General features: G+C 69.1%; 2 protein-coding genes across 7 annotated transcripts; both read right to left on the bottom strand.

Annotated features, from left to right (window-relative positions):
- Positions 1 to 244: 244 nt before the first annotated feature.
- Positions 245 to 8,211, bottom strand: PDK2 (pyruvate dehydrogenase kinase 2). Of its 4 annotated transcripts, none has more exons than XM_072885639.1 (11): positions 8,055 to 8,211; positions 6,377 to 6,518; positions 5,029 to 5,100; positions 4,559 to 4,743; positions 2,819 to 2,908; positions 2,424 to 2,501; positions 2,238 to 2,314; positions 2,049 to 2,147; positions 1,800 to 1,922; positions 1,103 to 1,216; positions 245 to 1,011 (listed from the first exon to the last, which is right to left on the bottom strand). In XM_072885639.1, the coding sequence occupies exons 1-11, from the start codon at positions 8,170 to 8,172 to the stop codon at positions 871 to 873; spliced, it is 1,239 nt and encodes a 412-aa protein (XP_072741740.1). In that variant the 5' UTR covers positions 8,173 to 8,211; the 3' UTR covers positions 245 to 870. The 4 variants fall into 4 exon arrangements, with proteins under 4 accessions (XP_072741740.1, XP_072741741.1, XP_072741742.1 ...); XM_072885640.1 differs by having other exon boundaries at positions 1,815 to 1,922; XM_072885641.1 differs by lacking the exon at positions 2,049 to 2,147.
- Positions 8,212 to 8,620: 409 nt separating this feature from the next.
- On the bottom strand, positions 8,621 to 25,004 carry ITGA3 (integrin subunit alpha 3). Of its 3 annotated transcripts, none has more exons than XR_012046078.1 (26): positions 24,656 to 25,001; positions 17,785 to 17,906; positions 17,598 to 17,680; positions 16,808 to 17,057; positions 16,262 to 16,345; positions 15,768 to 15,975; positions 15,339 to 15,532; positions 14,953 to 15,041; positions 14,657 to 14,793; positions 14,369 to 14,455; positions 14,214 to 14,281; positions 13,842 to 13,978; positions 13,351 to 13,497; positions 13,155 to 13,252; positions 12,839 to 13,004; positions 12,677 to 12,745; positions 12,499 to 12,578; positions 12,141 to 12,218; positions 11,849 to 11,951; positions 11,605 to 11,775; positions 11,367 to 11,477; positions 11,112 to 11,225; positions 10,845 to 10,943; positions 10,623 to 10,748; positions 9,899 to 10,061; positions 9,467 to 9,608 (listed from the first exon to the last, which is right to left on the bottom strand). XR_012046078.1 is itself a non-coding variant. In XM_072885883.1 (25 exons), the coding sequence occupies exons 1-25, from the start codon at positions 24,838 to 24,840 to the stop codon at positions 9,450 to 9,452; spliced, it is 3,165 nt and encodes a 1,054-aa protein (XP_072741984.1). In that variant the 5' UTR covers positions 24,841 to 25,004; the 3' UTR covers positions 8,621 to 9,449. The 3 variants fall into 3 exon arrangements, 1 of the variants encoding a protein (XP_072741984.1); XR_012046077.1 differs by lacking the exon at positions 24,656 to 25,001 and adding an exon at positions 18,539 to 18,789; XM_072885883.1 differs by lacking the exon at positions 9,899 to 10,061 and having other exon boundaries at positions 8,621 to 9,608; positions 24,656 to 25,004.
- Between the last annotated feature and the right edge of the window lie 1,529 nt (positions 25,005 to 26,533).

Below are 26,533 nucleotides of genomic sequence, written 5' to 3'. Positions count from 1 at the left end.
GCAACTGGAGGCAGGGGGACAGAGTGTGGCCCCCACCCCAGGACCCAGCTCTCCATCCCCCAGCCACCCGTGTCCCCAGGTGCCACCCTATGACTGCGACGCAGCAGCCTCCTCCCAAGCCCAGGTGACTGCAGAGTGGGTAAACTGAGGCACGGGGTGTGTGTGTGTGTGTGTGTGTATGCAAAGTGGGGGGAGGGGGGTGTTCCCAGGGCCCCAAAATGCCACGCCAGGAGCTCAGTCAACATCCAATTTACTGACAGCGGGGAGGGTCTGGGGGGGCAGGGGGAGGTTCCCGAGCAGGTCGGAGCACGTGTGGGGAACCCACCCGGGGGAAGGGGCGGGGGGGGGGGGCACACGCAGGTGAGAACAGCTCAGTAGTGCAATACCAGGGACGGCACAGGGAGCTGGGGAGGGGGGTCAGGCCTGGTCCCCCCCACCCCGTCAGGGCTGGAGGGGCAGGGAAGTGCTACTGGTCATACTGGGAAAGGACCAGTCCCTCGCTGCCCCTGGGGTACCCCTGGGGTGCACCCCCCCTGGGGTGGGTGCCAAGGCAGGGGGGGGCATGAGAGGAGCTCTACCCCCTCCACGCTGCTCCAGTGTTGCCTCTGGCTACGTACCTAAGTGCCACCAAAGTGGGGGGGGTGCTGGGACCCCCCCACCCCACTGGGACCCCCCCACCCCACTGGGACCCCCCCCCCCACATTTCACACGCTTCCCGGTGAGCCCTAACAGCCACGGCGGCGGGAAGCAGAAAGGGGATGCTAAAACACCACACTGGCATAAAACACCACCCTGGGGTGATGGGGGACACCCGGGGGGGCCCCAGGGGCTATCAACAGCCTGGGGGGGACAGCAAGCCCCCGGGGGGGCCTAGGGGACTCGGTAGGTGGAGGTGTTCTTGGGCTCGGTGCTGGGGACACACCAGTCCCCCGCCTCCTGGCTGGCCTGGTAGTGCCGCCACGCCGACTTGTTGTAGACCGGCAATCGCTCCACCGAGTCCGTGGACAGGGCCTGCGGGAGACACGGGGGGCTGGGGAGGGCCCTGCGCCCCCCCCTCCCCTTAGAGGCCATGGACCCCCCGTCCTGGGGGGGAAAGACCCACCTTTAGGTAGATGACGGCGTCAGTGCCGAAGCCCTCCATGGAGAAGAGCTGCAGGTCCCCCTGGAAGTACTTGGCGTAGAGGCGGGAGATGGGCAAGCCGTAGCCGAAGCCGGCCTGGGAGGGGGAGGAGATGGGGTGGGGGGTCCCCTGGTCCTGGGGTCGGCACCCCCAGGGGACCCCAAGTCTCCCCGGACCACCCCAAGTAGCACCACATGCACCCACGAGTGTCCACGTGCCACCTTCAGCGGTCACCACGTCACTCTCAAACCTCCCCAGGCACCCTCAAATGTCACCATGCCACCCCAGTGTCCCCATGGCACCCCCGAGCGTCCCCGTGCCAAGCCAAACATCCCCATGCCACCCCCGAGCACACCCAAATGTCCCCATGCCACTCCCAGGCATGCGCATGCCACCCCTAGGCACCCCAAAATGCCCCCGTGCCACCTCCAAGCATCCCCGTGCCACCCCCAGGCACTCCCAAAATGTCCCCAAGCCACCCCCAAATGTCCCCAAAAGTCCCCATGCCAAGGCCAAACCTCCCCATGCCACCCCAGGCACCCCCAAACCTCCCCATGCCACTCTAGCCATCCTGGAATGTCCCCCCGCCACCCCCAAACCTCCCCACGCCACCCCCAGCCGCAGACTCGCGCCCCATCCACCGTCCCCCACGGCCATGCGGGGTCCCCATGGCACCTACCAGGGGGGCACCTACCAGGGGGGCCCCCCCGGTGCCCAGCTGCGGGGTGGGAGCGGTGGAGTACATGTAGCTGAAGAGACGCTCGATCTTCCGCAGCGGGACGCCCATGCCCCGGTCACTCATCTGCAAGATGCGGTGCGGGGGGGGGGTGACAACCCCGCTCCTGGCCACCCCCACCCCCCCATTAAGCATCCCCCCAGGCTGGGCTCGGGGATGCCCCCAGGATGGAGCCAGTGGTCCCTCGCACACCTTGATGGAGAGGTCCTCCTGGCCCAGAGCCACCATCACCTTGATGGCCGGCAGCCGCGGGCTGTTCTCGTGGCTCTCCACGGTGGCTCGCATGGCGTTCTGCGGGCACGGAGCCAGCTGCGGTTTAGGGGAGCCCCCCCCCCCAACTTACAACCTCCCTCCCGCCCCCCGCAACGGGGCTGGGGTTACCTTGAAGAGCTCGAAGAGCATATGGTAGAGATGGGAGGGGACGTAGACGATGCTGATGGGCTGCTGGGAGTTGCTGGCTGCGGGGAGGAGGAGAGCGGCCGTCAGCATCGTCATCTTCCCCCAGCCCCAAACGAGCCATCCCAGAATCCCCCCACCGCAGGGAACCCCCCCCCAGCCTGGTCTCACCGTTCACCTCCTCAATCTCCAGGTCGGGTGAGGACATGTAGTACTTGTCACACAGGAGCTTGGCCATGTTGTAGGCATCTGGGAGGGGGAGGCAGAGGGGTCAGCACCCCCCAGCATGGAGGTGGGGGGGGATTTGGGTGCCCTCTCCCCCAGCCCCCCCCAATATTTTCCATTCCTATAAATCCAGCAAGTTTCTGGGATCCTCTGGAGTAACCCCAAAGCACAGGGGACTGTGGACACCTTGGCTGAGGCCCCCCAAACTCATGACACGAATGGCTCCCAAACAGGCAGATCCCAGAGCAGGGGGAAGATTGGGGGGACCTTCAACCACTCCCCCCCCCCCGCCCCCGATTTGTGCCCCCCATCAGGGCGGAAGCCCCCCGGTCCCCACAGACCTCTCACCACGTTGGCCACGCTGCAGTGGGGGTCGATGCTCCCGATGTGCTTGGGGTGCGCGGGGTTGGTGCTGCCGTCGAAGAGCAGCGCTGGGGAGGGACGGGGCGGTGAGCAGCGGGGACCCCACCTCGGCCCCAGAGACACCCGAGGCCACCCCCACAGCCCCCCACCCTAGGCTGTGCCCAAGGCTGAGCTTACTGTCCCTCCTGGGGGTGAGGGGAAGGGGACATAGGGGGCCGGGTGGGGACATACGGGGCACAGGGAGGTGCGGGGGGGCAGGACGGGGGACATCTGAGGGCAGGGAGGTGCCTGGAGCAGGCAGGGCATGGGGGAGCCTGAGGCTGGGGGGCTCAGGGCTGGGACATGCCCAGGGGCCAGCTGGGGCTGGGGAGGATGCTCGGGGCAGGATCCCTGGGGCTGGGGGGGACACTCGGGGCAGGGGCAGGATCCCTGGGGCTGGGGGGACACTCGGGGCAGGATCCCTGGGGCTGGGGGGGACACTTCGGGGCAGGGGCAGGATCCCTGGGGCTGGGGGGGACACTCGGGGCAGGATCCCTGGGGCTGGGGGGGGACACTTGGGGCAGGGGCAGGATCCCTGGGGCTGGGGGGGACACTGGGCAGGGGCAGGATCCCTGGGGCTGGGGGGGACACTCGGGGCAGGGGCAGGATCCCTGGGGCTGGGGGGGGACACTTGGGGCAGGGGCAGGATCTCTGGGGCTGGGGGGACACTCGGGGCAGGATCCCTGGGGCTGGGGGGGACACTCGGGGCAGGATCCCTGGGGCTGGGGGGGACACTCGGGGCAGGGGCAGGATCTCTGGGGCTGGGGGGGACACCTGGGGCAGGATCCCTGGGGCTGGGGGGACACTTGGGGCAGGGGCAGGATCCCTGGGGCTGGGGGGACACTCGGGGCAGGATCCCTGGGGCTGGGGGGGGGACACTTGGGGCAGGGGCAGGATCCCTGGGGCTGGGGGGACACCTGGGGCAGGATCTCTGGGGCTGGGGGGACACTTGGGGCAGGGGCAGGATCCCTGGGGCTGGGGGGGGACACTCGGGGCAGGGGCAGGATCCCTGGGGCTGGGGGGGACACTTGGGGCAGGGGCAGGATCCCTGGGGCTGGGGGGACACTCGGGGCAGGATCCCTGGGGCTGGGGGGGACACTTGGGGCAGGGGCAGGATCCCTGGGGCTGGGGGGACACTCAGGGCAGGAACCCTGGGGCTGGGGGGACACTCGGGACAGGAACCCTGGGGCTGGGGGGGACACTTGGGGCAGGGTCAGGATCTCTGGGGCTGGGGGGGACACTCGGGTCAGGATCCCTGGGGCTGGGGGGGGACACTCGGGGCAGGGACAGGATCCCTGGGGCTGGGGAGGGGACACTCGGGGCAGGGGCAGGATCCCTGGGGCTGGGGGGGGACACTCGGGGCAGGGGCAGGATCCCTGGGGCTGGGGGGGACACTCGGGGCAGGATCCCTGGGGCTGGGGGGACACTCGGGTCAGGATCCCTGGGGCTGGGGGGACACCTGGGGCAGGATCTCTGGGGCTGGGGGGGACACTCGGGGCAGGGACAGGATCCCTGGGGCTGGGGGACACTCAGGGAACAGGGATGCTCGGGGCCGGATGCCTGGAGCTGGGGGGATGCTCTGGGGGATGTGGGGGGATGCCCAGGGCTGGCAGGGAAGCTGAGGGCGGGGGGCGGGGGGGGGGATGCCCGGGGCAGGGGGGACCCCCGGGGCTGCTCACTGTGCTGGTTGATGAGCATGCGGATGGAGATGCGGCTCAGGTAGAAGCGGTCGAGGAAGTACTGGATGTTCTGGTTGGAGACGGGGTCGTCCCCGTAGGCCTCCTTGTACTCGATGACCCCCTGCGCCATGGTGGGCACCACGTCGTTGTGCCGGTTGCGGATGGTGACCAGGGCGTCCGTGAACCTGAGGAGGGGGACGGAGCTGGGGGGGCACCCGGTCCGGGCAGAGCCCTCATCCAGGCCGGGTTTCCCCAGGAGCTGGTGGCACCAGGGAAAACCCGGAGTAGAGTCTGGTGGCACCGGAACACTTGGCACGGTGAGGTGGGGGGCAGTTTGGGGACGATATAGGGCGCAGGGTGCCAGGACCCCGCGGTGACGCCAGCTCTCACCAGTGTGAGTCTGTGAGGAGATGACGTCCCGGGACTGGGGACAAGGGGTGTCACGGACACGCTGTCACCCCCCAACTTACTGTCCCAGGGTGGTCTGGTCCTCAGGGTCCCTGTCGAGGAACTCCATGATGTCCAGCAGGCTCTGGACGTACCTGGGGAAGGAGCTGGTTACCCCCCACCCGGTGCCCCCCAAAGAGAGGGGACAGCCCGGGGACCCCATGCCAGGGGGGCACAGGGTGCCCTGGGGCACTGCCCCACACAGAGAGAGCTGCTCAGCACCCCCTCAACCAGGACCCCCCCCCCCAAAAAAAAAAACCCTTCTACCCTGTGCTTGGCAGGGGGCCCGAGCTCATCCCACCCTCCTGCTGGCACGGTGGCCCTTGGGGACACCTGGGGACGCAGCCCCTCCGATGGGGTGGGGGGCACGAGGGTCACTGCAATCCGGGGTCCCCCCACGAGGGCTGCGGGAGTGCGGCATGGCCGGATCCTGCTGCCTGCCGGTGCTGGCAGGGCCGGGCAGGGCTGGCAGGGGCTGAGGACGCTGCACAAACAACTCGTCACGTGGCGGCACCGGGAGAAGGTTCACGCTGCCGGAGCTGGCAGGGGGACACGGTGCTTAAAGGGACACCCAGAACCACCCCCCTTCCCCCCCCAACAACACGGACCCCCCGGCCACCGGGGCAAGCTCGGCCCTTTCGGGGGGCAGGAAGCTGGGGCAGGATGTGGGGTGGCACTGGTGACCCCCCCGATGTCTAGGGGGTGGCACGGGGGTGTCCCTGAAGGGCCTGCAGCCCCTTAAAGGCATGACGTGGCACCAGCTGGGTGCTGTCCTGCCAGCCACCCGTCCCTGCGTCCGTGTCCCCGTCCCCCCCCCCCGGCAGCTCCTTACTGCTGGGGAGGTCAGTCGGTGGCAGCGGTGGGACACGGGGTGGTGGCGGGACCTGCGGTGGCAGCGGGACCCCCCTGGGCGATGGTGGTGGCAGGAGTCGTGGTGGCAATGGGAGCCGTGTGCAGGTGACAGCGGTGGGACCCACGGTGGCACCCGGGCGGGTGACGGTGGTGGGAGCCCTCTGGGTGACAACGGTGGGACCTGCGGTAATGGGACCCCGGGCAGCAGGACCCGTGGTGGCAAGTGCCAGTAGTGGGACCCCCATGAGCTACAACAGCGAGACCCTCGTGAGCGACAACGGTGGAACCCGTGGTGGCAGCAGGACCCAAGGTGACAGCAGGACCCACGCAAGTGCCAGCGGTGGGACCCTCGTGAACTACAACGGTGGGACCCCCGGCAGCAGGACCCTCGGCGGCAGCAGGACCCATACAGATGATGGTGGTGGCACCTCTGTGCCCAACGCCGCGTGGGACCGGGTGGTCCCGGAGGTGACGGGACCCCCGGTGGCGGCGGGACCCCCCCGGGCCCCCCGGTCTCACCAGCTCTGCACCAGCTGGACGGAGGGGGTGCGCAGGACGCGGTCCGGCAGCAGGTTGATCTCCTTCATGATGTTGGAGAGGCGGACGGGCAGCTCCTGCCGCAGGAAGGCGAAGGAGGTCTTCTCGCAGGCATTGCTGGAGCCTGGCGAGGGGGTGGGACACGGGCTGAGCCCCGGCTTGATGTCCCCAGCCCCGGGGCTGGCTTCGCTCCTGCTCCTCTGCTGGTGGGGACTGGGGGGTACTGGGAGGACTGGAGCAGAGGAGGCAGGAGCAGGTCCCTGCTGTTGGCTGGAGGGGGACCCCGGAGGGGCTGGGAGGGCCGGGGGGGCACAGCTCAGCCTGCTGGGAGGGCAGGATGGGTGCCCAGTGCAGCCCAGTATAGGCCAGTACAGCCCAGTACAGCCCAGACTGGGGCTGGAAGCCCCTCAAGGGCGATTTGGTGGGGAGAAGGACCTGGGCCGCCATCAGAGCTGGGGACACCCAAACCAGACCCTCAGCCTGGTGGCACTGGGGTGCAGAGAGCCTCTGCCACGGGGACACACCAAAGTGTCCCCAGGACGTGGATGTCCCCAGCCAGGAGCCGGTGTCCAGCAAGATGGGGCGGGGGGGCAAAGCTGCCCCCGAGCCCCTGGAGGGGCACGTCCCTGGGGGCAAGGGACATGGGACAGGGCCGAAACACGAAGAGGACTCGAGAGGGGGTCCCAGCACCGGTGGGACGGGGCAGAACCAGAGGGTACCCGGGCAGGGGCTGGGGACCCCCAGGGCACAGCCACCAGCCTCGGCCGGGGACAGCGCGGAGGGGACGCGGGTAAATATAGCACTGACGTTAAAACCCCCGGGGGTGGGGGACACAGGAGGGACCCGGGACGGGTGACAGCGACGGGTGGGGGCATCTCCACCTCCCTGGGGTATTTACCCTTGGGGGGGGACCCATGTCACCCACCCTGGGGGTGCTGGGGGGCCAGGCAGTATTTACCCAGCTGTGAGGGGGATCGGGGGTGCAGGGGACACCCGGCTGGGGGTCCCACGCATGGGGTTATTTACCCAGGAGGTACCCCACGGCGGGGGGTATTTACCCCACGGGGGGGTGCAGGAGATACCCCATGGAGATATTTACCCTGGGGGGGGTATCCACCCAGCCGTTGCCCAGGGGGGTGTTTACCCAGGTCGTTACTTGCCCGTGGGGGGTAACACCCCCCTGTGGGTGGTTGGGGGGGGGGGCAGAGGGGAGGACCCCCCCAGCAGGTGCCTATCTGGAGGCCACGTTCCCAGCCCCAGTTATTTACCCGGGAGCGGGTATTTCCCGGCGGGGGGAGGGGGGGGAAAGAGATATTTACCCTGGCCGGGAAGCACTGGGGGGCTCCCCCCCAATAATATTCTGGGGGGGGTTATAGCTACCCAGCTACCCAGGCCCAGACACCCACTGGAGCGGGTCCCTCCGTGGGGGCCGCGCTCGCAGCCCCCCCCGGGGATTTATTTACGGGGAGGGGGGGGGTACGGAGGTCCCTCCCCGGAGCACCGCCCCCAGCCCGGGTGTTTACCGCGGAGGGGGATATTTACCGGGGGCGGGTGTACCCCGGAGGGGGGGGAGGGGGATGTCTCCCTCCCGGGGCGGCACCCGCGGGAGCGTGGCGGGGGTACCCACGCGGTGTAAGGGGGGGCGGGGGCGGGTATTTACCGAAGTCCAGGAATTGTTTCATGGAGAGAGGCGACGGCGAGAACTTGCTGAAGTGCTCGATGTAGGTGGGGACCCCGGCCAGCGCCGCCCGCTTCCCCAGGCACCGCAGCAGCCGCATGGCGCCCCCCGCCCCGCCCCGGCCCCGCGCCCCCGGCCCGCGCCGCGCCCCGCCCCCCGCCGCGCGCAAACAACCCGCCCCGCCGCCAATCACCGACCGCCCTGCCGCCGGCCCCGCCCCGCCTCGCGTTAAGCCCGCCCCACACGTTAGCACCGCCCCTTGAGGGCGGCACGACCACGCCCCCCCCCGCTGTAACCCCTTCCCGCCCGGAGCGGACCCACCCGCGCTTAACCCGTGGCTGCCCCCGCCCGGCCTCGCCCCCCATACCCCTGCTCTCCTGGGGTACTGCCCCCCACTATCCCTGCCCACCCGGGACATTTCCCCCAATACCCCTGCCCGCTGCATCCCCCTCTCCCCTTTCTGCCCAGGGATTTACCCCCCCCCAAAAAAAACCCCTTTCCCCACCAGCCCCCATCACGCTTTCAGCTGGGACACGGGGGGACAAGAGGTTACAAATCCCGGAGCGAGGCTTTATTGGGCCCCGGCGGGGGGGGGGTGTGTGTGTGAGCAGGGGCCGGGGGGCACAGGACCCCCCCTCAGCCCCCAGTACCGACCGCGCTCCGGGGCTCAACACCGAAACGCTGACGAGAAACGTGGAATAACTTAACCCCCGAGGCAGCGTCCGTGGGGTGGGACAGACCCCCTGGAGCCAAGGCTGTGGGGTGGGGGGGACATGGCCTCATGCTCTACACCCCCCCGAGCCAAAGCTGCGTCCGATGCAGACTGGGGGAGGGGGGGTTGAATGTGCAGGATCAGGCCCCTGCACTGCTTTGGGAAGGAGGAGGAGGAGGCGGCAGGGGAGGAAGGAAAGAGCTCCCACCGCCCCCATCCCCACCAGAGCGTGCAGCCTTGGCGAAAGCTGAGGGGAGCCCCGCACCCAGCGTCGAGGGAAGGGGGATGCGCGGAGGGGGGGCGAGCGTGTCCCGGCGTGCGAGGACGTGTCCGGGGGTGCGAGGACGCGCGTGGGACGCAGCAGCAGGAGTGTCTGCGCGGGGGAAGGCACTCGGTGAGACCAGCAGTGGTCACGTCGGGGGACTGGGGGGGGGGGGCACATTTGGGGCTCATCCCCACGAGCGTGCAAGGCACGAGCGTGCAAGAGCCAGGCCGCGCGCTGGCGAGCCCGGGGAAGCGGACAGGAGCACGCAGAAGCCAGCGTGGGGATGCGGCCGCGTCCGAGGGAGGAGGCGGATTGGGGCAGGGAGAGATGCACTTGTGCAAAGTCAAACACCAGCCCCCGTGCTCCCCTCGCACGGGGGCCTGGGGGGCGGGCGGGGGGGTCAGTAGTACTTCTCCGGCTCCTGCCACTTGGTCACCCAGTGTTTCTTGCGCCGGCGGGGCAGGAGACCGCCGGGCTGGTAGCGCTGCTCCTGCCGGATCCTCACCGCGTGGTATTTGGGCATGATCCGGTAGTAGCGGGTCCGCTGGAAGAAGTCGCACTGGGGGGAGAGGGAGAGGGGAGAGGGTCAGTGTGGGGCTGGAGAGGGTCGGCGTGGGGCCGGAGAGGGTCGGCGTGGGGCCGGAGAGGGACACAGGAGAGCGAAGGAGAGAGACCCCACAGCCGGCGAAGAGCAGAGGCAAAGGGAGCAGCAGTCCTGGAGACCCCACGGAGCCCTTTGTGCCCTATAGGGACCCTATAGGGCGCAGATGAGAGACGAGGCAGCGAGGAAGAGGACAGGAGGCTGAAGAGGAGGAGGATGCCGCTGCAGCCGGCCCCGCGGGGCATTACCAAGCGGGTGGCGCGGGCGCCGGGCAGGGGGGCAGCGGGGCTGCCCCCCCCACTAGTAGTCGTCCGTCAGCCGCTCGGTTTCCGACGGCTGGATCCTCATCTCCGCCTTTTGCCCCTTGGCTTCGTACATGGCCCGCGTGTTGGCCCGCCGGAAGAAACCGCACTGCGAGGAAGGAGGTGACAGCGGTCAGGGGGGGACGGGAGAGGGGACGGGAGAGGGGACGGGGGGCTCCTGGCCACCCTCACGGGGTGGGGGGAGCGGGGCAGCGAGCTGCCCCATTGCACCCGCACCCCTGGGGACGCTGTGGGTGGGTGGCCCTGCAGACCCACGTAACCCCTCCTGGCCAAAAAATGGAGTCCCCAGGGAGTGGGGGTCCCCCAGGGAGTCAGAGACCCCCCCAAGTCCCTGCAGCGCAGGGGGAGGTGGGAGCCACAGGGCAAGGAGGTGCCATCGTCCAGCCCTGCTTGGGGTGGGGTTTTTTGCAGCTCCCGAAATGTTTTGCACTGGGTGCGTGTGGGGGAAAGTCGGGATTCTCTGCTCCTCTTCCTCATCGCTCAGCAGCTGGGCACCTTCCACCCCAGGGGGGGCAACTTCCGCTTGCCGCTCCCGAGCGTCCCGCAGCCAGGCGGGAAGGACGGCCAGCCATTGGTGACACGAGCCCGTCGGGTCTCAGTGCGGCTCCTGCACCCCCTCCCCAGGAGGGGGATCCGGGCACCCCCTCACCTTCCAGAGCAGGAGAATGATCAGCCCCAGCAGCAGCAGCCCGGCCGCCACCGCCACCAGCACCAGCCACAGCGCGATCTCGGCCGGCTGCTCCTCTGTCAGCTCCGAGTCCACGTCCACGGAGAACTGGAAGGGTCGAGAAGACCCTCATCAGGGGAACAGCTCCCAGTGGCCCCAGTCCGTCCCCAGCCTGTCCCAGTAGAAGGCTCCGGCATCACTCACCCGCACCGTGTGGTTCCTCATGTTGATGGCGGGGATGTGGGTCCGGAGGAAGAGCGTCGCCGTGCCGTCCACCTTCACCCGGTCAAAATCGCTGTACTCCTGGGGGGACGCGGACGATGGAGGGGTGAGCGACGCGTGTTAGCTGCTGAGCTGAGACCTAGCAAACTCGGTGCCCCGTTTCAGCACCGTCCCCCAAGGGAGCAGCCCAGCCCTGTCCCCCCCCATTGCCCCCCATCCCCAGGCCGTGCCGCGGGGCCCCACGCTGACCTCGATGAAGGTGCTGTTCCAGACCCGGGCGCGGATTCTGAAGGTGGTGGTGTGCTGGGCGTGGAGGAGGGGGCACTCGAACCAGACGCAGCGAGCGGTGCCCTTGGAGCAGCTCTGGGACATAAGGGGGGGGTTCAGGGGGGGAACCAGAGCCCCCAGTGCACCGCGCCGGTGCCAAGAAGCAGCATGTGCCGTGGTCCCGGTGGGGGGCACGTGCCGCCGGGCTGCCCCCCACCCCCTGTAGCCCCCACTCACCAGCACCACCTCCGACTTGTCTTTCTTGATGGTGGCCAGGCTGCTGGAGGGCTCCGCCGGCTCGGGGGCCTCCAGCTCCCGTCTCTGCCGGGACGGAGCCTTGTCCTCCAGCTGCGGGGGGAACGAGCCCCGTCAGAGCCCAGGCAGCTCTGCCCACCCGGGGCTGACGGGGCTGGAAGTACCCGCGCAGGGGGGCAGGGACGCGTCCCTGCAAAGCAGCAGGCACAAGGTCACTCACAGTGAGGTTGAGGGGGTTAATGACCCCCCCGGGGGGCTGGCAGGTCTCGTTACTGTTGACGAGGATCTCGGTAGGGTAGAGGAGCCATTTGCCGTTGGGGATCTCGTAGGGCCACTCGAAGCCCAGCAGGATGGTGCCCAGGGTGCCCAGCGACTCGTCCTTGGTGGTCACCTGCAAAGCAGAGCCGGGGATGGAGACCGGCACTCCCGACCCCCCCACAGGCACTGGCCGCCCCCCAACTCACCTGGAACTCGAAGGCGAGGGGGCTGCCCACGTCCTGCTCCCGCTGCATGGCGGACTCGCCCACCACTGTCCCGCTGAAGTGCGACTGGACGTGGGAGAAGGCTCTAGGGACAGGACAGGGGGGACAGGCACGGTGAGGGGGGGCAGAGCGGGCAGGGAGCATCTCTGGGGCATCCGTCTGCCCCGTTCCTGGGACACGGCGGGGCCGTGCCCACGCCCGACACAGCCAAATTGGGGTGGGGTGGATGGAGGGGACACAGAGGGAGCGGGGGGCACAGCCTTGCTGCACTCACGTGGTCAGCGAGGACTGGATGCTATAGTCCACCAGCAGCTTGGCCGGCACGGGCTGCAGGTCCTCCTGGGTGCTTTGCCTGCCAAGGCACTGGGGTCAGCGTCTCCCACCGCCGAACAGCCCCCAGACAGCGGGGGACAGCCCCCCCCCCCCAGCAGGAGCCCTGGGGTCCCCGTCCTGCCCCCCCCAGCAGCCCTGCGGGGTTGAGCTCCCTGCCTGCCTTCCAATCCTTCCTGGACCAGCAACGCTGCCGGATACGATCCCGCTCCACCGCCGCCTTGCCACCGACGGAAGGAGGAGCTGACATCGCTCCAGGCACCCTCTTCCCAGCCCATTTCCACCCACCCAAGGACACTCACGTGGACAGGTCCAGCCACACCAAGACCTCCCGTGTGTCCAGCATGATCCCAATGGCCTCGAAGGTGATGATCAGCTCCGCCTGCAGCACAGAGGGACCATGGAGCAGCTCGGCCAGACCCCCACATACCTGCTGAGCCCCCAGGCAGGGCTGGGGGGTGGCTGGGGAGAAGCACTCACCCTCTGGTTCCTCTTAAAAGGGTTGCCCAGCTCGCACAGCACTGTCTCCGCAAAGGTACAGGCTCCGCTCTGGGGAGGGGAAGAGGGTGAGGAACGTCCCGGCAAAGCCCACCCCCGGTCCTCGTGCCTTCTCCAGCTGGGGAGGGGGACGGCATCGCCTACCGGGCGCACGGAGGAGGGCAGCAGGCTGGCCGGCACCGTGACGTTGAGCAGCGCCTCGTGGGCATCCTCGCCGTTGGAGAGGGCGGTGGGCACGTTGGTGATGTTGATGCTCAGGTAGAGCTTCCGCACGTCCCGGCTGTACTGCAGCACCTGGGTACCGTTCAGCCTGCGCAGAGGCCGTCCCCGCTCAGCATGCGGGTGGCCCACCCCAGCGGGATGGAGACCCCCCAGTACAGCCCGGGGGGTGACCCGTGGCTAAGGAGGGTGGCACAGCCGGGGGCAGAGGTGGATGGGGACCCGGAGGGACACGCTGTACCTGGGCAGGGGCTGGTTCTGGTCGGTGACAAAGCTGCTCTGGAGCTGGAGGTTGCTGTAGCACTTGTTGTCGGAGCCGCACTCCTTCTGGAACTCGATCTGGAGGGACAGGGACGTCCCCATGAGCCTTCTCCCACCCCCCAGGCAAGGCTCGCCAGGGTGCTTGCAGCCCAGCATCTCCATCACCCCCTCAGCACCTTGGTCTCGTTCTCGTGGGACTGGTCCTGGTTGAGGACGGGGAAGGCGTCGAGGGAGTGGGGACCCAGCTGGAAGGTCCTGGGCTTCTCCACCAGCGAGTAGTTCATGGAGAGCACGATGGGGTGCAGCTTGTCTCGGATGTTGTCCTGCGGGGTGGCAGAAATCACAGCAAAGCCCTGGCTCCCTCCCTGGCCCCCCTCCAGCTTCAGCTGCAGCCAGGCACAGCCCCCGGCCACGTCTGGGGTAGCAGCTCCTGCTCACGCCCTGCTTGCAAGACCCCACAAACTCATGACAGGATGGAGGGGTGGACGGAGGGGTAGATTTCCACCTCTTTTCCTGCCCATGCTGTTCCCAAGACCCTCCGCCCCCCACCATCCCTCTCCCCATCTCCCAGGAGCCGGTCCCCCAGCTCCAGTGCCGCATGCAGAGCGACTTGCAGTGCACGCACACGTGCACACACACGCACACGCGTGCGCTCGCACACGCTCACCAGCAGCAGGAGCTCCGTGGATTCACAACGGGTCTCGGGCATGGGGAAGATGCCGCGGTAAGTGGCAGAGTGGGTCCCCAAAAACCTGACCCTGGGGGGGTGCCGGTCCTTGTCAGCCTCCAGGGTGTACTCCAGGGCTGCGGGGAGAGCAGAGCACCGTGGTGTCGCACACGCGCCTGCCTCCAACACAACCCCTCGTGCGCACACGCGTGTGCATCCCCACACGCCGACACGCGTGCACGTCCTCCCCAAACGCGTGCTCACGCACACCCCGGGTGCGCGCGCACCCTTGCACGAGTGCCGGTGGACGGGTCCCGCCCCAACGCGTTCCCACGTGCACACGCACCCACGCCTGCACCCCAGGGCACTCACTGATCTTCTCCTTGTACTTGGGGTCTCCGGCACTCTGGTTGTAGGAGAAGCAGACGGTCACCGTGATGCTGGGGGGGGGGAAAGGGGCCGTGAGCGGAGCCACCGGCACCGCAGTGCCACGAGCGGGACCGGCTGCGCCGGGGGGGGGGGCTCACCAGGAGTCGGGCGTACACCGGGCAGGGTCCACCTTGCTGGGAGTCGCCGTGAAAACCTTGTTCAAGATGTTGATCACGGGCCGAGCTCTGGGCAGAGACGGGGGTCGGCTGAGCCCCCCCCCGCAGCGGCACAGCCCCTCTTGCCTGGTGCCAGCTCCCGGAGCTGGGCACGTGGCTCCATGCCCCTATCTCGCTGCCCCGGGGTGCTGGCAGGGGCAGGATCTGTCCCTGGGAGGCGGCAGGGAAGGCAGGGGGCTGCAGGACACCCACCGGGGCCAGCTCCCTTACCTGAGCAGGACGACCCTCTCCGCCAAGCTGCCCACCAGGAGGTCGGGGTAGGAGTTATCGTCCACATCCAGCCCCCCGCTCAGCGAGTACCCGAAGGTCTGCATGCTGGCAGGGCCCAGATCCGACCCGCTGATCACCTGGATTTGGGGGTGGTGGTGGTGGGGGGTGTCGCCCATTGCTCACCAGCCCCATGGATCTGGGGATCTACCTGCTGCATCCCACCCCAGAGCACGGGATGCTCGGAGGGGATCCGGAGCCCCGCTGCCCCGGTGAGGGGCTGCCCACGGGGCCGTTACCTGCTGGGGTTTGTCCCGCAGCCCTTCTGCGCTGCTGTGGTAGATGTAGACTTTGCCGGGCCCCTCAAAAGGAGCCCCCACAGCGATATCTGTGGGGTGAAGAGCAGGGTCAGCCCCACGGGAACGGGGTGGGGGCTGCCCCGCAGTACCTCCACACTTCTTCAACCCCTCTTCAATCCCTCCCACACCCAACCCTCACCCAGCCCCTCTCCTCCCTGAACGCACCCCCCCACCAAGATGCCCCCTCATCTCCTTCTCTTCGCCCCAAACCTCTCCAGAGACCCACCACACCCCCTGAAGTGGGATCCCCTCTTACCTGAAGACACCCCCACCCAAAGGCTGCACCCCCACCATGGCTCCCCCCACAAGGGTCCCCAGCCCCTCACCCTGGAAGCCGTCCTGGTTGATGTCCCCGATGCTGGCCACGGCGAAGCCGAAGGCGGAGTAGCTGGGGCCGGTGAGAAGCAGGCTGGGGGTGGGCCGGAAGCCCCCCACCTCGTTCATGTAGACGTAGACTGCGCCCCCCACCTCCTGCTTCCGCTGGAAGTAGTAGGGGGCTCCCACCACCAGGTCCTGCCACCTGCGGGGCCGAGGGGCCGGTCGGGGCTGGGGGCTGCGACATAACGTCCCCACCCCCTCCCCGGCACACCAGAAGTGGTGGGGACCCCCCTCCCAAAAAAATCAGCGAGACCCCCCACCCCTGGAGCTGTGCCCCCACGCTATGGCCCACAGAGATCCCCTTGAGAGGGATGCCCCAGAAGAGACCCCCCACCCCCACCCCTGGGAGCTGGGGGGTCCCGGCCCCCCGCCCTCACCCGTCGTTGTTGAGGTCTGCCAGGGCCACGGCGCTGCCGAAGTAGGACCCGACCTGGTGGCCGGGGAGGAGGAGGCTCCTCTGCAGCGTCTGCTGGGGGCTGCGGCTCAGCAGGTACACGGCACCCATGTGCTTGTACCGGGGAGCGCCCGTCACCACCGTCACCGCGTCCTGCTGCAGCACCGCGCTGCCCACCTCCGCCGTGTACCCTGCCGCCAAACCCTGCCGGTGAGATGGGGGCCGGCACGGGAACCCCCCGACATCCCCAGACCCCACGTTCCCCCCGCCATGACCCCTTCCAGCCCCCTGAACGCTACGGTGTCACCACTCTGCTCACACCGTCCCCGGGGGATCTCCAAGCCCCCCTAAACCCCACAATACTTTAACATTCACCTCCAAGGTTCCCCCAAAATCTACATCCCCCCAAATCTCCTCCTCACCCCAAACCCCCCCCCAAGGAACCAGGGGGAAGCCCCCTGCCCTGCTGCCCCCCACCTATATAGGTATTGCCGTTCCTCTTGTTGGGGTAGGAGAAGTCGTACAGGTCCCACATCTCCCGCTGCAGCATGTAGTTGGTACCTGTGACCGGAGGGGCGGGGGGGTTAACCCCGCAGCGGGGGGCAGCCCCTCGCCCCCGGCTCGGCACCCAGTCCCCTTGCACACCCACAGCGCGTGAGCGCACACGCAGCCGTATGCGTGGGCATGCACACGGATACGCCCACCCGCGTGCAGAGGGTTTGCACGGGGGTGTAGGTGCGCACGCGCAGAGGTGCGCACGCACGACACGTGGAGGGCACGCTCAGGCACGTCCTCGCGCGCAAGCAGGCAAACACGTGCACGCAAACTCCAGCACACGCGTGTGCTCACCACGCACGCCTGGGCACGTAAGCACACCCAAGCGTGCACGCACACGCGTGCTCCAACGCGCGTGCACGCGCGGATGCCCACGTACGCGCGAGGGGATGCCCCGTGGGGGTACGGACACCGGCAGCCCCCGGGAAAGGGGGCTGCCCACCCCCGCCCCTCCCCAGGCACACGCACCTTGCCAGTTATAGGCACCGGGCGCCCCAAAATAGATGATGTTGGCGGTGAAGCCGGCGCTGGTGCCCATCTGGCACATGCCGGTTTCGTCGGTGTCCGTGTTGGAGTTGCACATCTCGTTGTGGTAGGTCTGCCACTCGTCGCTGATGTTGAGGCGCAGGTCGTTGCCCCGCACGTAGCACTTGCCCACCATGCGCCGCTGGTCCTCGCTGCCCGACCACAGCACCTTGGTGTAACGGTGAGCGCAGGCCTGCCGGGACAGCCCGGCACCCCTCTCAGCACCTGCGGCACCCCCCAAAAATGAGGGGCTACAGCCCCCTCCTTCCCAAAGCCACCACCCCCTGCCCCATGTGCTGCCTCTGCCCCGATCCCGGCGTCAGGCTGTATATACGGATGCTGCCCTGCCGTTAACGCAGCCCCTATGTCACAGCCTTACGCTGGCTATGCTGGTCTCTACGATGACACTGTCCCTGCCACCTGAGAGCTCCTGAGAGCATCTGAGACGCTCCTGAGATGCTCCCAAGAGCTTCGGTCCATCCACACCAGTACACACTACCAGGGGAAGGGTCCAAGCGCCCTGTCACCCCACATCTCCCCCAGGGGACAGGGAGAGAGGGAGGTGAGAGGGGAGCTCCCACAGTGCTTCTGCCTGGTGCCACCACACTGGGGACACGTGCAAGGCCCACGTGAAAGCACCAGCAGCTCCCCGGTGCCCTCGTGCAGTCGTGCAAGGTGGCAGCTCAGCACTGGCACACACGCGCGCAAGGAATCGGGGTGCACGGGCACTCACCAGCACCCTCCCCGCCGGCTGCCGCTGGCTGGCCACCGTCACCCCCAGCCACATGTCATCGATGATGGCCTTGCCCGGCTCACCTGGGTGAGGAAGAGACAGCGTGAGAGCAGGAAACACCCCCCCCCCACCCCCAGAGCCCCCGCGTGCCGGGGGAGTTTTGGGGTGCCCTGCGGCACTCACGTACTCTTCAACTCGATGTCGAGCCGCTGGCAGTCGTTCGTGGAGACGGTGAGGGGGCAGGCGTAGACAGCGCCCGTCCGCGTGCCGTTCGCCGGCTCCACATCTCGGGGGGCCCCCACCAGCAGCCTGGGGGGCAGAGGGTGGTGGTGGGGGGCAGGTGGGCAATGGGGGAGGCAGCGGGTCCCCCCGCCCCAATGCCCTCCGCCTTATTTTGGGGGTGCAAAACCAGGCAGGCTGCCCCGGGGAGAGGGTGGTGGGGTGTGACAGTGGCCAGGAGACGCTCGGCGGGGATGGGAGCCGCTTCCCCGGAGCACGTCACGCCCTGACACCCCCAAATAACACCCGGTGGACCCCCAGCCCCACCTCCAGAGCAGGACGGGGGGGTTCCCCTTGGATGGGCCTGCACGGGGCTGGCAGCACCCAGCCTCTCGCCCCCAGCACGTGGGTGCACAAGCACACCGAAAGGCCTCACAGGACAGCAAAGGGACAAACCCCCACTCCGGGTGGGGGACAGACTGACGGACACGCTCCTCGCCCCCTCCTTGCGGGACCCGATCCCAGCCTGGGCTCACGGCTGAGCCCCCCATCCCGGTACATGGCGGGGGGGTGCAGGAACAGGGGGTCGTGCCGACGCCTGCAAACCTCACACGCCGCGCCGGCAGGGAACGCGAAGCGGGGAGCCACTCGGCACGACCCGGCTGCCGCCAGCGCCGGGGCCCCCGCAACTGTGTAAACAGCCACAGCCCTTCCCGGCCAACCTTTGAGCCGGCGGTGGGGCCAGGGCCTCCGCGGCACAGCTGCACCGTGTCCGGCGGACAGGCTCGCCGCCTCCCGCTGCCGTGCCAGGGAATGCCGCGAGAACCGGGTGTCCCGACGAGGGGGGGGAGACACCCCAGGAGCGGGGAGGGTGAGCTGGGACCAGTTCCAGGAGGGACACGCGTTCATCCCTCTTCCCAGGAGGGGACTGCGCTTGCCTCTCCGCTCCGGGCGGCATCGGGGGAGGCAGCACCCTTCCAGGGGTGACTCAGGCCCCCGGAGGGGCAGAGACGTCACGGCAGTGCCACGCGGGGGGGAGGACATCGGCATCCCTGGAGGGGTGCCCGGGCCGGAGATACGACACCCATAGCCCAGCTCCACGTGCGCTCATCCCCCAGGGGCTCTAAGGCGATGCTGAAGGGACCCCAGCACCCACCTGAACCCCCCCCTCCACCCCAAGGGATGAGGCTGGGGACCCCAGGTAGCGGCAGGGCGCAGGACCCCCAGCCCCGCTGTTGGGCCTGGGGGACGGCAGGAGGACCCGGCTTGCCCGGGGGGCTCCGGAAAGGCCAGCCTTTCCGCCGGGAAGTCCTTCGGGATCGCGAGGACAATGGCGTGGAGGAGGCATGGCCGCACTGTGCCAGCAGAGGAAGCGCGTCTCCCCTCGCAGAGGCAGGCTGCCGGGGGGGGGGGGGGGGGGGACGAGGCACCCAGGTAGCTGCTGCAGCCCCCAGACCTTATCACAGGGCACTGGGGTAACGAGTTGGCCAGTCCTCAGCGCAGCCAGCCCAGCCACCGGCGAGGACAGGGGCAAGTCTGGCTGTCCTTATCCCATTGCCACCAGGAAGGGAAGGGAAGGAAGGGAAGCACCGGGGAGGCTGCACCAGGCAGGGCTGAGCAATGCGAGGCCGGGAGCGCGGGCGCGTCCGGGCAGCACCGGGGCGGCTGACTCAAAGCCCAGGCGCAGGAGGAATGTGGGGCCCCAGGCAGCCCCCGTCCCGGCACGCCGGGGCCCCCCCTCCGCCCAGCCGGTGACGGGCACTGCCAGCGGCATCGCTCCGGCTGAGTCAGCCAGATGCTGCAGGTGGGGGAACAGCGTTGCTCAGCTGCCGAAGAGCCCCCAAAGGGGTGCAATGGGGGGGTCCCCTCCCCTCGGGAATGCTGGGGTGGGGATGCCAGCGGCATCTGCAACCCCCCAGGAAAGCGTGACTCGCTGGGTGTGAAGACGAGGGCATGGAGAGGGGGTTGATTCCTCCTGACTTTTTACAGCCTGGCACAAAGGAATCTGCCCTGTAATTTCTTCCCCCCCCCTACACCTGAAGGACATGGGGGGGACAAGGGGCACCATTGTCCTCACTTATCTGGAGGGGAAGTGACTCAGGGCAGCCGTGCAGTGACTCAGGGCTGGAGGGAGAAGTTGGGGGGGGGGGGGGGGGTGTCCTGCCCCCCCACCCCAAGCCCCAGCAGGACCCACAGCCCTCGGGTGCTGCCCCACCATAAGCACAGCTCCTGAGGGCAGGGACAGACACATGGCCCCTTGCCAGGGGCTGCCACGGCCGGGACCTGCCCCCAGCCTCCCCGGGTGGTCCTGGCTCAGCCGGACCCCAGCTCCAAGCAAAGCCATTCCCAACCGCCATCACTCCTCATGGCCGTGCCCCGCAGGTCCCGGGGGGGTGGGAGCTGACCCAAGCCAAGCGGCTCCAGCATCTCGCTGCCTCCAGCCAAGACTTCCCAGCACGGCAGCCCACGCGCAGGCTCTGCTCCTGGGGCGGGGGGGTTCGCATGATGCTGGGGGCTTCTGAGTCCCACCGGAGCAGGGTGGGGGCATGCACAGGCGTCCTGCACTTGTGCATGCCCCAAGGTGCCACCCAGAGCCCAGCTACCTCAAGACCCAGGAAAATCAGGAGCCAGGATGCTAGGGCTCCCATCTCAGGGAGGCCAGGACCAGTTTGTGGCACTGGTCCCATCCTGGGCGGGGGGACGAGGAGACGGGGCTCAGCCCAGGCCTTGTGCTCGGAGCAAAGGCAGAGATCGTCAAACACCAGCAAGAGGGGGAGGCCGGGAAGGGAGGGAGGTAGGAATGCGAGAGGCCGTGCCCCGTGCTAATCCACCCCGGTAAACCAGGGGGGACGGTGGGGTGGGGGGTCCCCGCCAGCGCTGGCCGAGCTGCGAGGGGCGGCTGCGGGAGGGTCTCGGCAGCAGGGCACCGACCGACCCCGGGGTGGGAGAGATCCGGTGAGGATGGCGAAGGGGGATCCGATCCAGATGGCCGGCTGAGCTCAGCAACAGGGGGGCCGTGCTCCCCCCAGACAGCAGCACGCACACCCCAGCCTAACTCGGGAGCAGAGCCCCCTCCCCGGGGCGGGCACCAGGCGGGGGCAGCGCGCACAGATCCATCTCCCAACGCGCTCAAGGAATGACAAGCGCCCAGACGCAGGAGGGGAAGAGCGGGCAGGAGGGTGGGGGCTCTGGCAGGGCACCCCAACCCACCTCAACCCCAGTCACAGGCAGTGACGGCGCAGTGGGGTGCGGGGACCCTCCCCAAGGCTTCGCACCCCAAACCTTACCCCATGCTGGGGCTGGGTCAAGCTCCCGGTTTGAAAGCTCAGCTCCGCAACTGGGTTGCAGGGTACAGCCCCCAAACCCCCCCCGAACCCCCAAAGGTGGGCAATTGAGGGGTGAGCCCAGCATAGCCACCCCTGCTCAAGAGTTGCTGCTCCAGGCCAGCCCCAAGCCACCCCCCGCCCCCCTGACCCCCCCACGCTTCTCTCCACTGCTGCTACGTTTGCAACGGGGGGGCCCTGCAGCGATCGATCCCCCCCCGAGAGCCCCGAGCAGACAAATCTGCTGATGCCCACACCGGAAAGGAAGCGGGAGAGAGGGAGCGATGCCTCCTCGAAGCAGCGAGGGATGAACGGACAGACGGATGGATGACCCCCTGGGCGCTGGCCCCGCCACGGCACATCCGTCCCCCCTCCGCCTGCCAAGGAGCCGCAGCCCCGCAGGACCCTGGCGGCTTTCGCCGGCCCCCGGCCAAGGTGGGGGAAGCAACGGCCAGGCCGGCTCTGGCAATCGGCAGAAAACCAGGCAAGGGGGAGGGAAAGCTGGGAATTCACCCGGCCCTGCGCTCCCTCTACCCACCCGCCAGCCGGGACCAGCAAGGACCCCGAGCGCCGGGGCAGCACCCCTGCTCCCCCCCACACAGCAGGGAAACTGAGGCACCCAGAAGGCTGCAGATGCGGGTGCTGCCTCCTGCCTCCGCCCAGGCTGCACACACAGGGCCTCCAGCCCCCCCGGCACGGATGCACCATGCCTCAGTTTCCCCATGTCATTCAGGGACCCCCAAAGCCGCATGGGTCAGGTTTCCCCAGCACCGCCGGGTCCTGCGGGCACAGCCACAAGCCAAACCACCTCCCCGTGTCTGAGCCCACGGGAGAAGCCAGACCCGGCCCAGGCAGCCGAAGGAGTTTCTTTATCTCGGGGAAGGCAGATAACGCCACCACTTCCACCTCGCCTTCACCTGTCCCGGGGAGGAGCGAGCAAACAAACCTTTGCATAGACACAGCTCCGAGACATGGAAAACACCGTGGGGGTGGGGAGGGGGGGGACTTTGGTGTCACACCGGCCATGCAGTGCCAGCCTGGCCCCCTGCCAGCACCCAGCCAGGAAGCGGTTGTCCCCCCCCCACCAGGAGGTCGGGAATACCAGCCGTGCTCCGGAGCATCCCTCTCGCTCCACCGCCATCCCTGCACCTCTGGCAGCCACAGCGGTGTCAGGGTGAGGCCAGGCATTGAGCCCCCAAAAAAGCATGAGACACTCCTCCCACCTCTGTCAGGGACGATGGTGGCAGGAAGCGTCCCTTTCCTGTCCCCACCCTGGCTGCGGCAGCGCTGCACCTGCGAGGGCCCGCCCAGCGAGCCTCCGTCTGCCGCCGGGGCTGAGGGAGGGGAGCGGGTTCACCCTCCGGTGCTGCAGCCCAGCTCAGCACCCCCCCCCCCCACCGCCCCAGCTGGCGGCTTGGCCACGGGGAGGAAGCGCAGGGCTGGCAGCCCTGGGGTGGGGGGACACGCCTGTGCCGGTCCCACCTCACCGCATCCACAGAACAGCTCCGACACCCCTGGTTGGGGACAACGGACACCCCCACGGATGGAGCAAACCCTGCGGCTCTTCCAGCCCTCTGCCACGCTCCTGCTTGCCCGCACCGTCCCCCCGGGCAGGAGCAGCAGCTCCCCAGCTCAGAGGAGGGCGGCTGGCCCTCAGGACACCAGTGCCGGTATTCACCTCCTGCCACTTCCACGAGAGGCAGGTGCCTCCTCCCTGGAGCCGCCCGCAGCGGGCGAGCCAGGCCCTGGTGAGGCAGGAGCTGCCTGCACCACGCAGGCAGAGCTGCCTGCGCAGCCCTTCCAGGTCTGCTGCCTACACGCAAGGCCCCGTGGGGAAGCAGGGACGTGCTCGACATCCCATGGCCCTTCTGCGCTCACGAGGGTCCCCTGTCCGTACCCACCCCCCCAACGGGGACAGGCAGCGGAGGGTTCCCAGGGGAAGGGGGTGCAAATCCCCCGGAGGTTTAGCGCTCCAAAGCCTTTCCCCTGCAGATCGGAGCCTCTGTGCCTCGCCTGCATCACGCTCAGACACGCACAGGCCACGTGGCCCACGCCGGGGGCTTGCAAGCCCCTGCTGGGGACAAAGCCCCCCAGCCCCCCCCCCCCCGAGACAAAGCAACAGCCACTGCCAACGTCTCAGGAAGACGGACGAGCCGGTCCACCCCACTGCCAGCCAGGACCCTGACTTCGATGCCCCCCCACCATCTGCTCCAACGCCACAGGAGCCAGGGGAACCCGGTCATGGACGGGAGCCAGCGTGTCCCTGCGGGGAGGAGGGGGGTCCCCGGGGTGCTGGGCCGGCTCCTGCACCCCCACAGCTGCTCCGCAAGGGAACAGCTTCACTCCCTCCTGGACGGGAGCAACAACAAGACGTCCCACGGCAGGGCAAGCGGCCGAAATGCATCTCTGGAATGCAGAGCAGCAGATGCCTCCGTCTGGCAGCTGCCACCGGTCCCTCCACCACGGGCACAACGCAAAAGAAGGAGCCCTCCAGGTCTCCAAAGGGCCCCCCTGCAGCTGGGAGTTCCACGGGAGGGTGAGCCAGCAAAAACCTCTGCCCTCAAGCGAGAAAAACCCAACCCAACCCCTGCGCCTTCTCCCCAGCACGGACATGCAACTCGCACCTCTGGCCAGGAGGGACGGGAGCCAGAGATGCTGCCCGCAGGGGGGGTCTGGCTGAGCGAGGGGACAGCAGGGGACATGGCGAGTGACAGCGGTGGGATCGCACGGGGAATGCCCCGGCTGAAAAGGGCTTTTGTTGGAGCTTTGCTCGGCAGCAGGAATTACAGTTCAACAGGTTCCCCCCGGCTCCCCCGGCAGAGCCAGGGCTGCTGGATGGGGACGGAGCCTCGCCAGCAGCCGGCCAGAGCTGGAGGGGGGACCCGAGGGGCTTCGCAACCGCCCTGCCGAGGTCAGCGCAGATGGTGCCGGGCCGGGATCCCACGGGCGGGGACGGCCTCCACCTCCCGGGACCGCTGCGAGGCTCTGTGCCCACCGGTGCTGCCACAGCGGGATCCTGCTCTGCTGCCAGACCTGCCTCGTGTCACCAGGGTCCTGCGTGGGGACCCTACAGCGGGTGCTCGGCATTTGGGGAATAAGGGCGGGGGGGGGGGGAACAACCTCAGGATCAGGATGGGACCCCCTCCAACAAAGAGGTACAAAGCAAAGCCACGAGCAGGAGATAAACACCCGAGGAGCTGGTTTAGAACATATATCCCCCCTTACCCTGAGCTCAGGGCTCTGGGGCTGCTTCCTCCCACGAGGAACCCCCCCCATCCCCCCCCCCAGCACCTAAATCCCCGGGACACCCCCTCTCCCCGCACCCAAAGCCTCGCCAGCTCCTCCTCCCGGCGCACCCCTGCCCCCACGGCGACCAGCGCAGCCTCGGGACCTTTGCCCTGCCCCAGGGACCCTCACCCCACGCACCTCCCCACGGGAACCCTCCCCCACCCCACGCCTCCAGCCCCGGCACCCCAGGGACCCCCCCACGACACGCTCCCCCCTCCCCGCACTCACAGGCACCGCTCCCGCCGCTCGGTCTGGCGGTGCAGCGCTACCGAGAAGCCGAAGAAGCCGCCGGGGGTCGCGCCCTCCTTGAGCACCGGGAAGGCGCGGTCCACGTTGAAGGCGGCGGCGGCGCCGAGCAGCGCGGGGAGCAGCGCGGGGAGCAGCCCCGGGAGCAGCCGGCGGCGCCGCGCCATGTCCCGCACCGGCTCCCACAGCCGCCGCCGACCGCGCCCCACCGGTACCGGTGCGCTGCGGGGCGGGGGCGGGGCCGGGCGGGGCGCGCGCCCTTCCGGGCACTCCCCTTAAAGGGGCCGCACCCCCTCCACCCCTCCCTCACCGGGCACCTGCGGGGAAGGAGGGAGCCGCCCCGCGCGTGCGCACGGGGGAGGCGTGGGCATACCTGCGCGTGCACGGCGGGCGGCGGGAGCACGCGCGCTGAGCACACGCCACGCCCACGCCGGGGGCACCGCATCCCCCTGCCCACGCGCGGAGGTGCCCGAGTGGGCGGGGTGGCCCCCGCCATGCACAACCGTGCCCGCACACGCGGGACGGCTCCCCCCATCCGATCCCCCCCTCCCCCCCCCCCGTGGGCTGCGGGGGATGGCGGGGGGGGGGGGGGCAGCGGCCCCCACCCCTAAAACCCCCAGTTGGGTGGGGACCCACGTGCCCTGCCCTGCACCCCACGCTGTCCCATGGGACCCCCAGGGTGGCACCCCCATCCTGGGACCCCCGGGGTAGGACCCCCCTACCTGGGGCCTCTGCGGATGAGACCCCCCACACACACACCTCGGACCCCCGTGATGGACCCTTTGGGATGGGACCCCCCAGGATGAGACCCCCGAGGATCAGACCCCCCGGGATGGGACCCCCAAGTTAGGACCTCCGTGGGGTGGGCCCCCCGAGCATCACACCCCCCCCCGGGATGGGACCCCCGCTCCTGAGCTCACCCCCCTGTTGTGCCCCACGGGGAGGTCGGAGCTGCCGGGGCGGGACGGGAGGGAGAGAAAATCCCCGGCCTCCCACGGCGTCTGCCCGCCCGGGAACGCCGGGAATGCGCCGGCTCCCTGCCCGGTACCGGCTCCAGGGACCCCCCGCGACGTCGCGGGGGTGCTCGGGGCTGCAGCACCCAACGGGAGGCACTCGGGGGTGGCTGCGAGGACCGGGGGGGTCCCCGGGGGCTTGGGTGCAGCGGGAGGCTGGACGGACAGACGCCCACCCTGAGGGCCTGGCGGGGGCAGGAGGTCAAGCCGGGACCCTGAGAGGGGACCGGGGCCACGGGGCCGCGGCCGTGCCCCCCGGCAGGCACCCCACGGCGGGGACGGGGACGGGGACACCGGCTGTCCCTGGGGAACGCGGCTGCAGCCGCAGCATCACCACGTCCCTCCCGGGGAGGTGGCGGCGGTGGCTGCCACGGTCCCCAACCCTGGCGAAGGTCACCGGGAGTCATCGCGCCGCTCCCACCCGTGCCAGGAAACCCGTGGGTGGGAGAGGGGGGGAAATGCCCCCCTCCCGGGCAGGGGGGGGCTGCAGGATGTCCTGTGTCCCCCGCCCCGATGTCCCCGCGCCCCAGCACAGCTCCTGTGCCGCACAATGTCACTGGAAAGAGTGACGGCACAGGGGACAGCCCCAAGGTCAGCCCTGCCGGCAGCCGGCACACGGCTCTGGCACGGGGCCCTGTCCCTTGCTCCCTGTCCCTTGTTCCCTGTCCCTTGTCCCCAGTCCCCAGTCCCTGTCCCGAGGTCGCCCAGCGTGGGCTGGCCTTGATCATGGCTCGGAGCAGCCCAAACACCCGCCGTCTCCCCGGGGACGGGTGCATTTTCTCTCTGGCAGGTGACACAGCCCTCGGCACGGGGACAAAGAGACCTGGCCAGGTGGCCAGCCTCCCCC

This window comes from Ciconia boyciana, chromosome 22, assembly GCF_034638445.1.
Source record: "Ciconia boyciana chromosome 22, ASM3463844v1, whole genome shotgun sequence".
NCBI lineage: Eukaryota > Metazoa > Chordata > Aves > Ciconiiformes > Ciconiidae > Ciconia > Ciconia boyciana.
Note: the sequence above shows the minus strand (reverse complement) of the source record. Positions and strands in the feature narration are given on the sequence as shown.

Excerpts from the sequence above, each read along its gene's own strand:
- ITGA3 (XM_072885883.1), bottom strand. The coding sequence starts at position 24,840 with ATGGCGCGGCGCCGCCGGCTGCTCCCGGGGCTGCTCCCCGCGCTGCTC. Across the intron at positions 16,346-16,807 it reads CGGTGCCTATAACTGGCAAG|GTACCAACTACATGCTGCAG; the intron begins GTGCGTGTGCCT and ends CTCCGGTCACAG. Across the intron at positions 13,253-13,350 it reads CCCACGAGAACGAGACCAAG|ATCGAGTTCCAGAAGGAGTG; the intron begins GTGCTGAGGGGG and ends CTGTCCCTCCAG.
- PDK2 (XM_072885639.1), bottom strand. The coding sequence starts at position 8,172 with ATGCGGCTGCTGCGGTGCCTGGGGAAGCGGGCGGCGCTGGCCGGGGTC. Across the intron at positions 5,101-6,376 it reads GTCCAGCTGGTGCAGAGCTG|GTACGTCCAGAGCCTGCTGG; the intron begins GTGAGACCGGGG and ends CTCCTTCCCCAG. Across the intron at positions 2,502-2,818 it reads CGTGGCCAACGTGGTGAGAG|ATGCCTACAACATGGCCAAG; the intron begins GTCTGTGGGGAC and ends TCCCCCTCCCAG.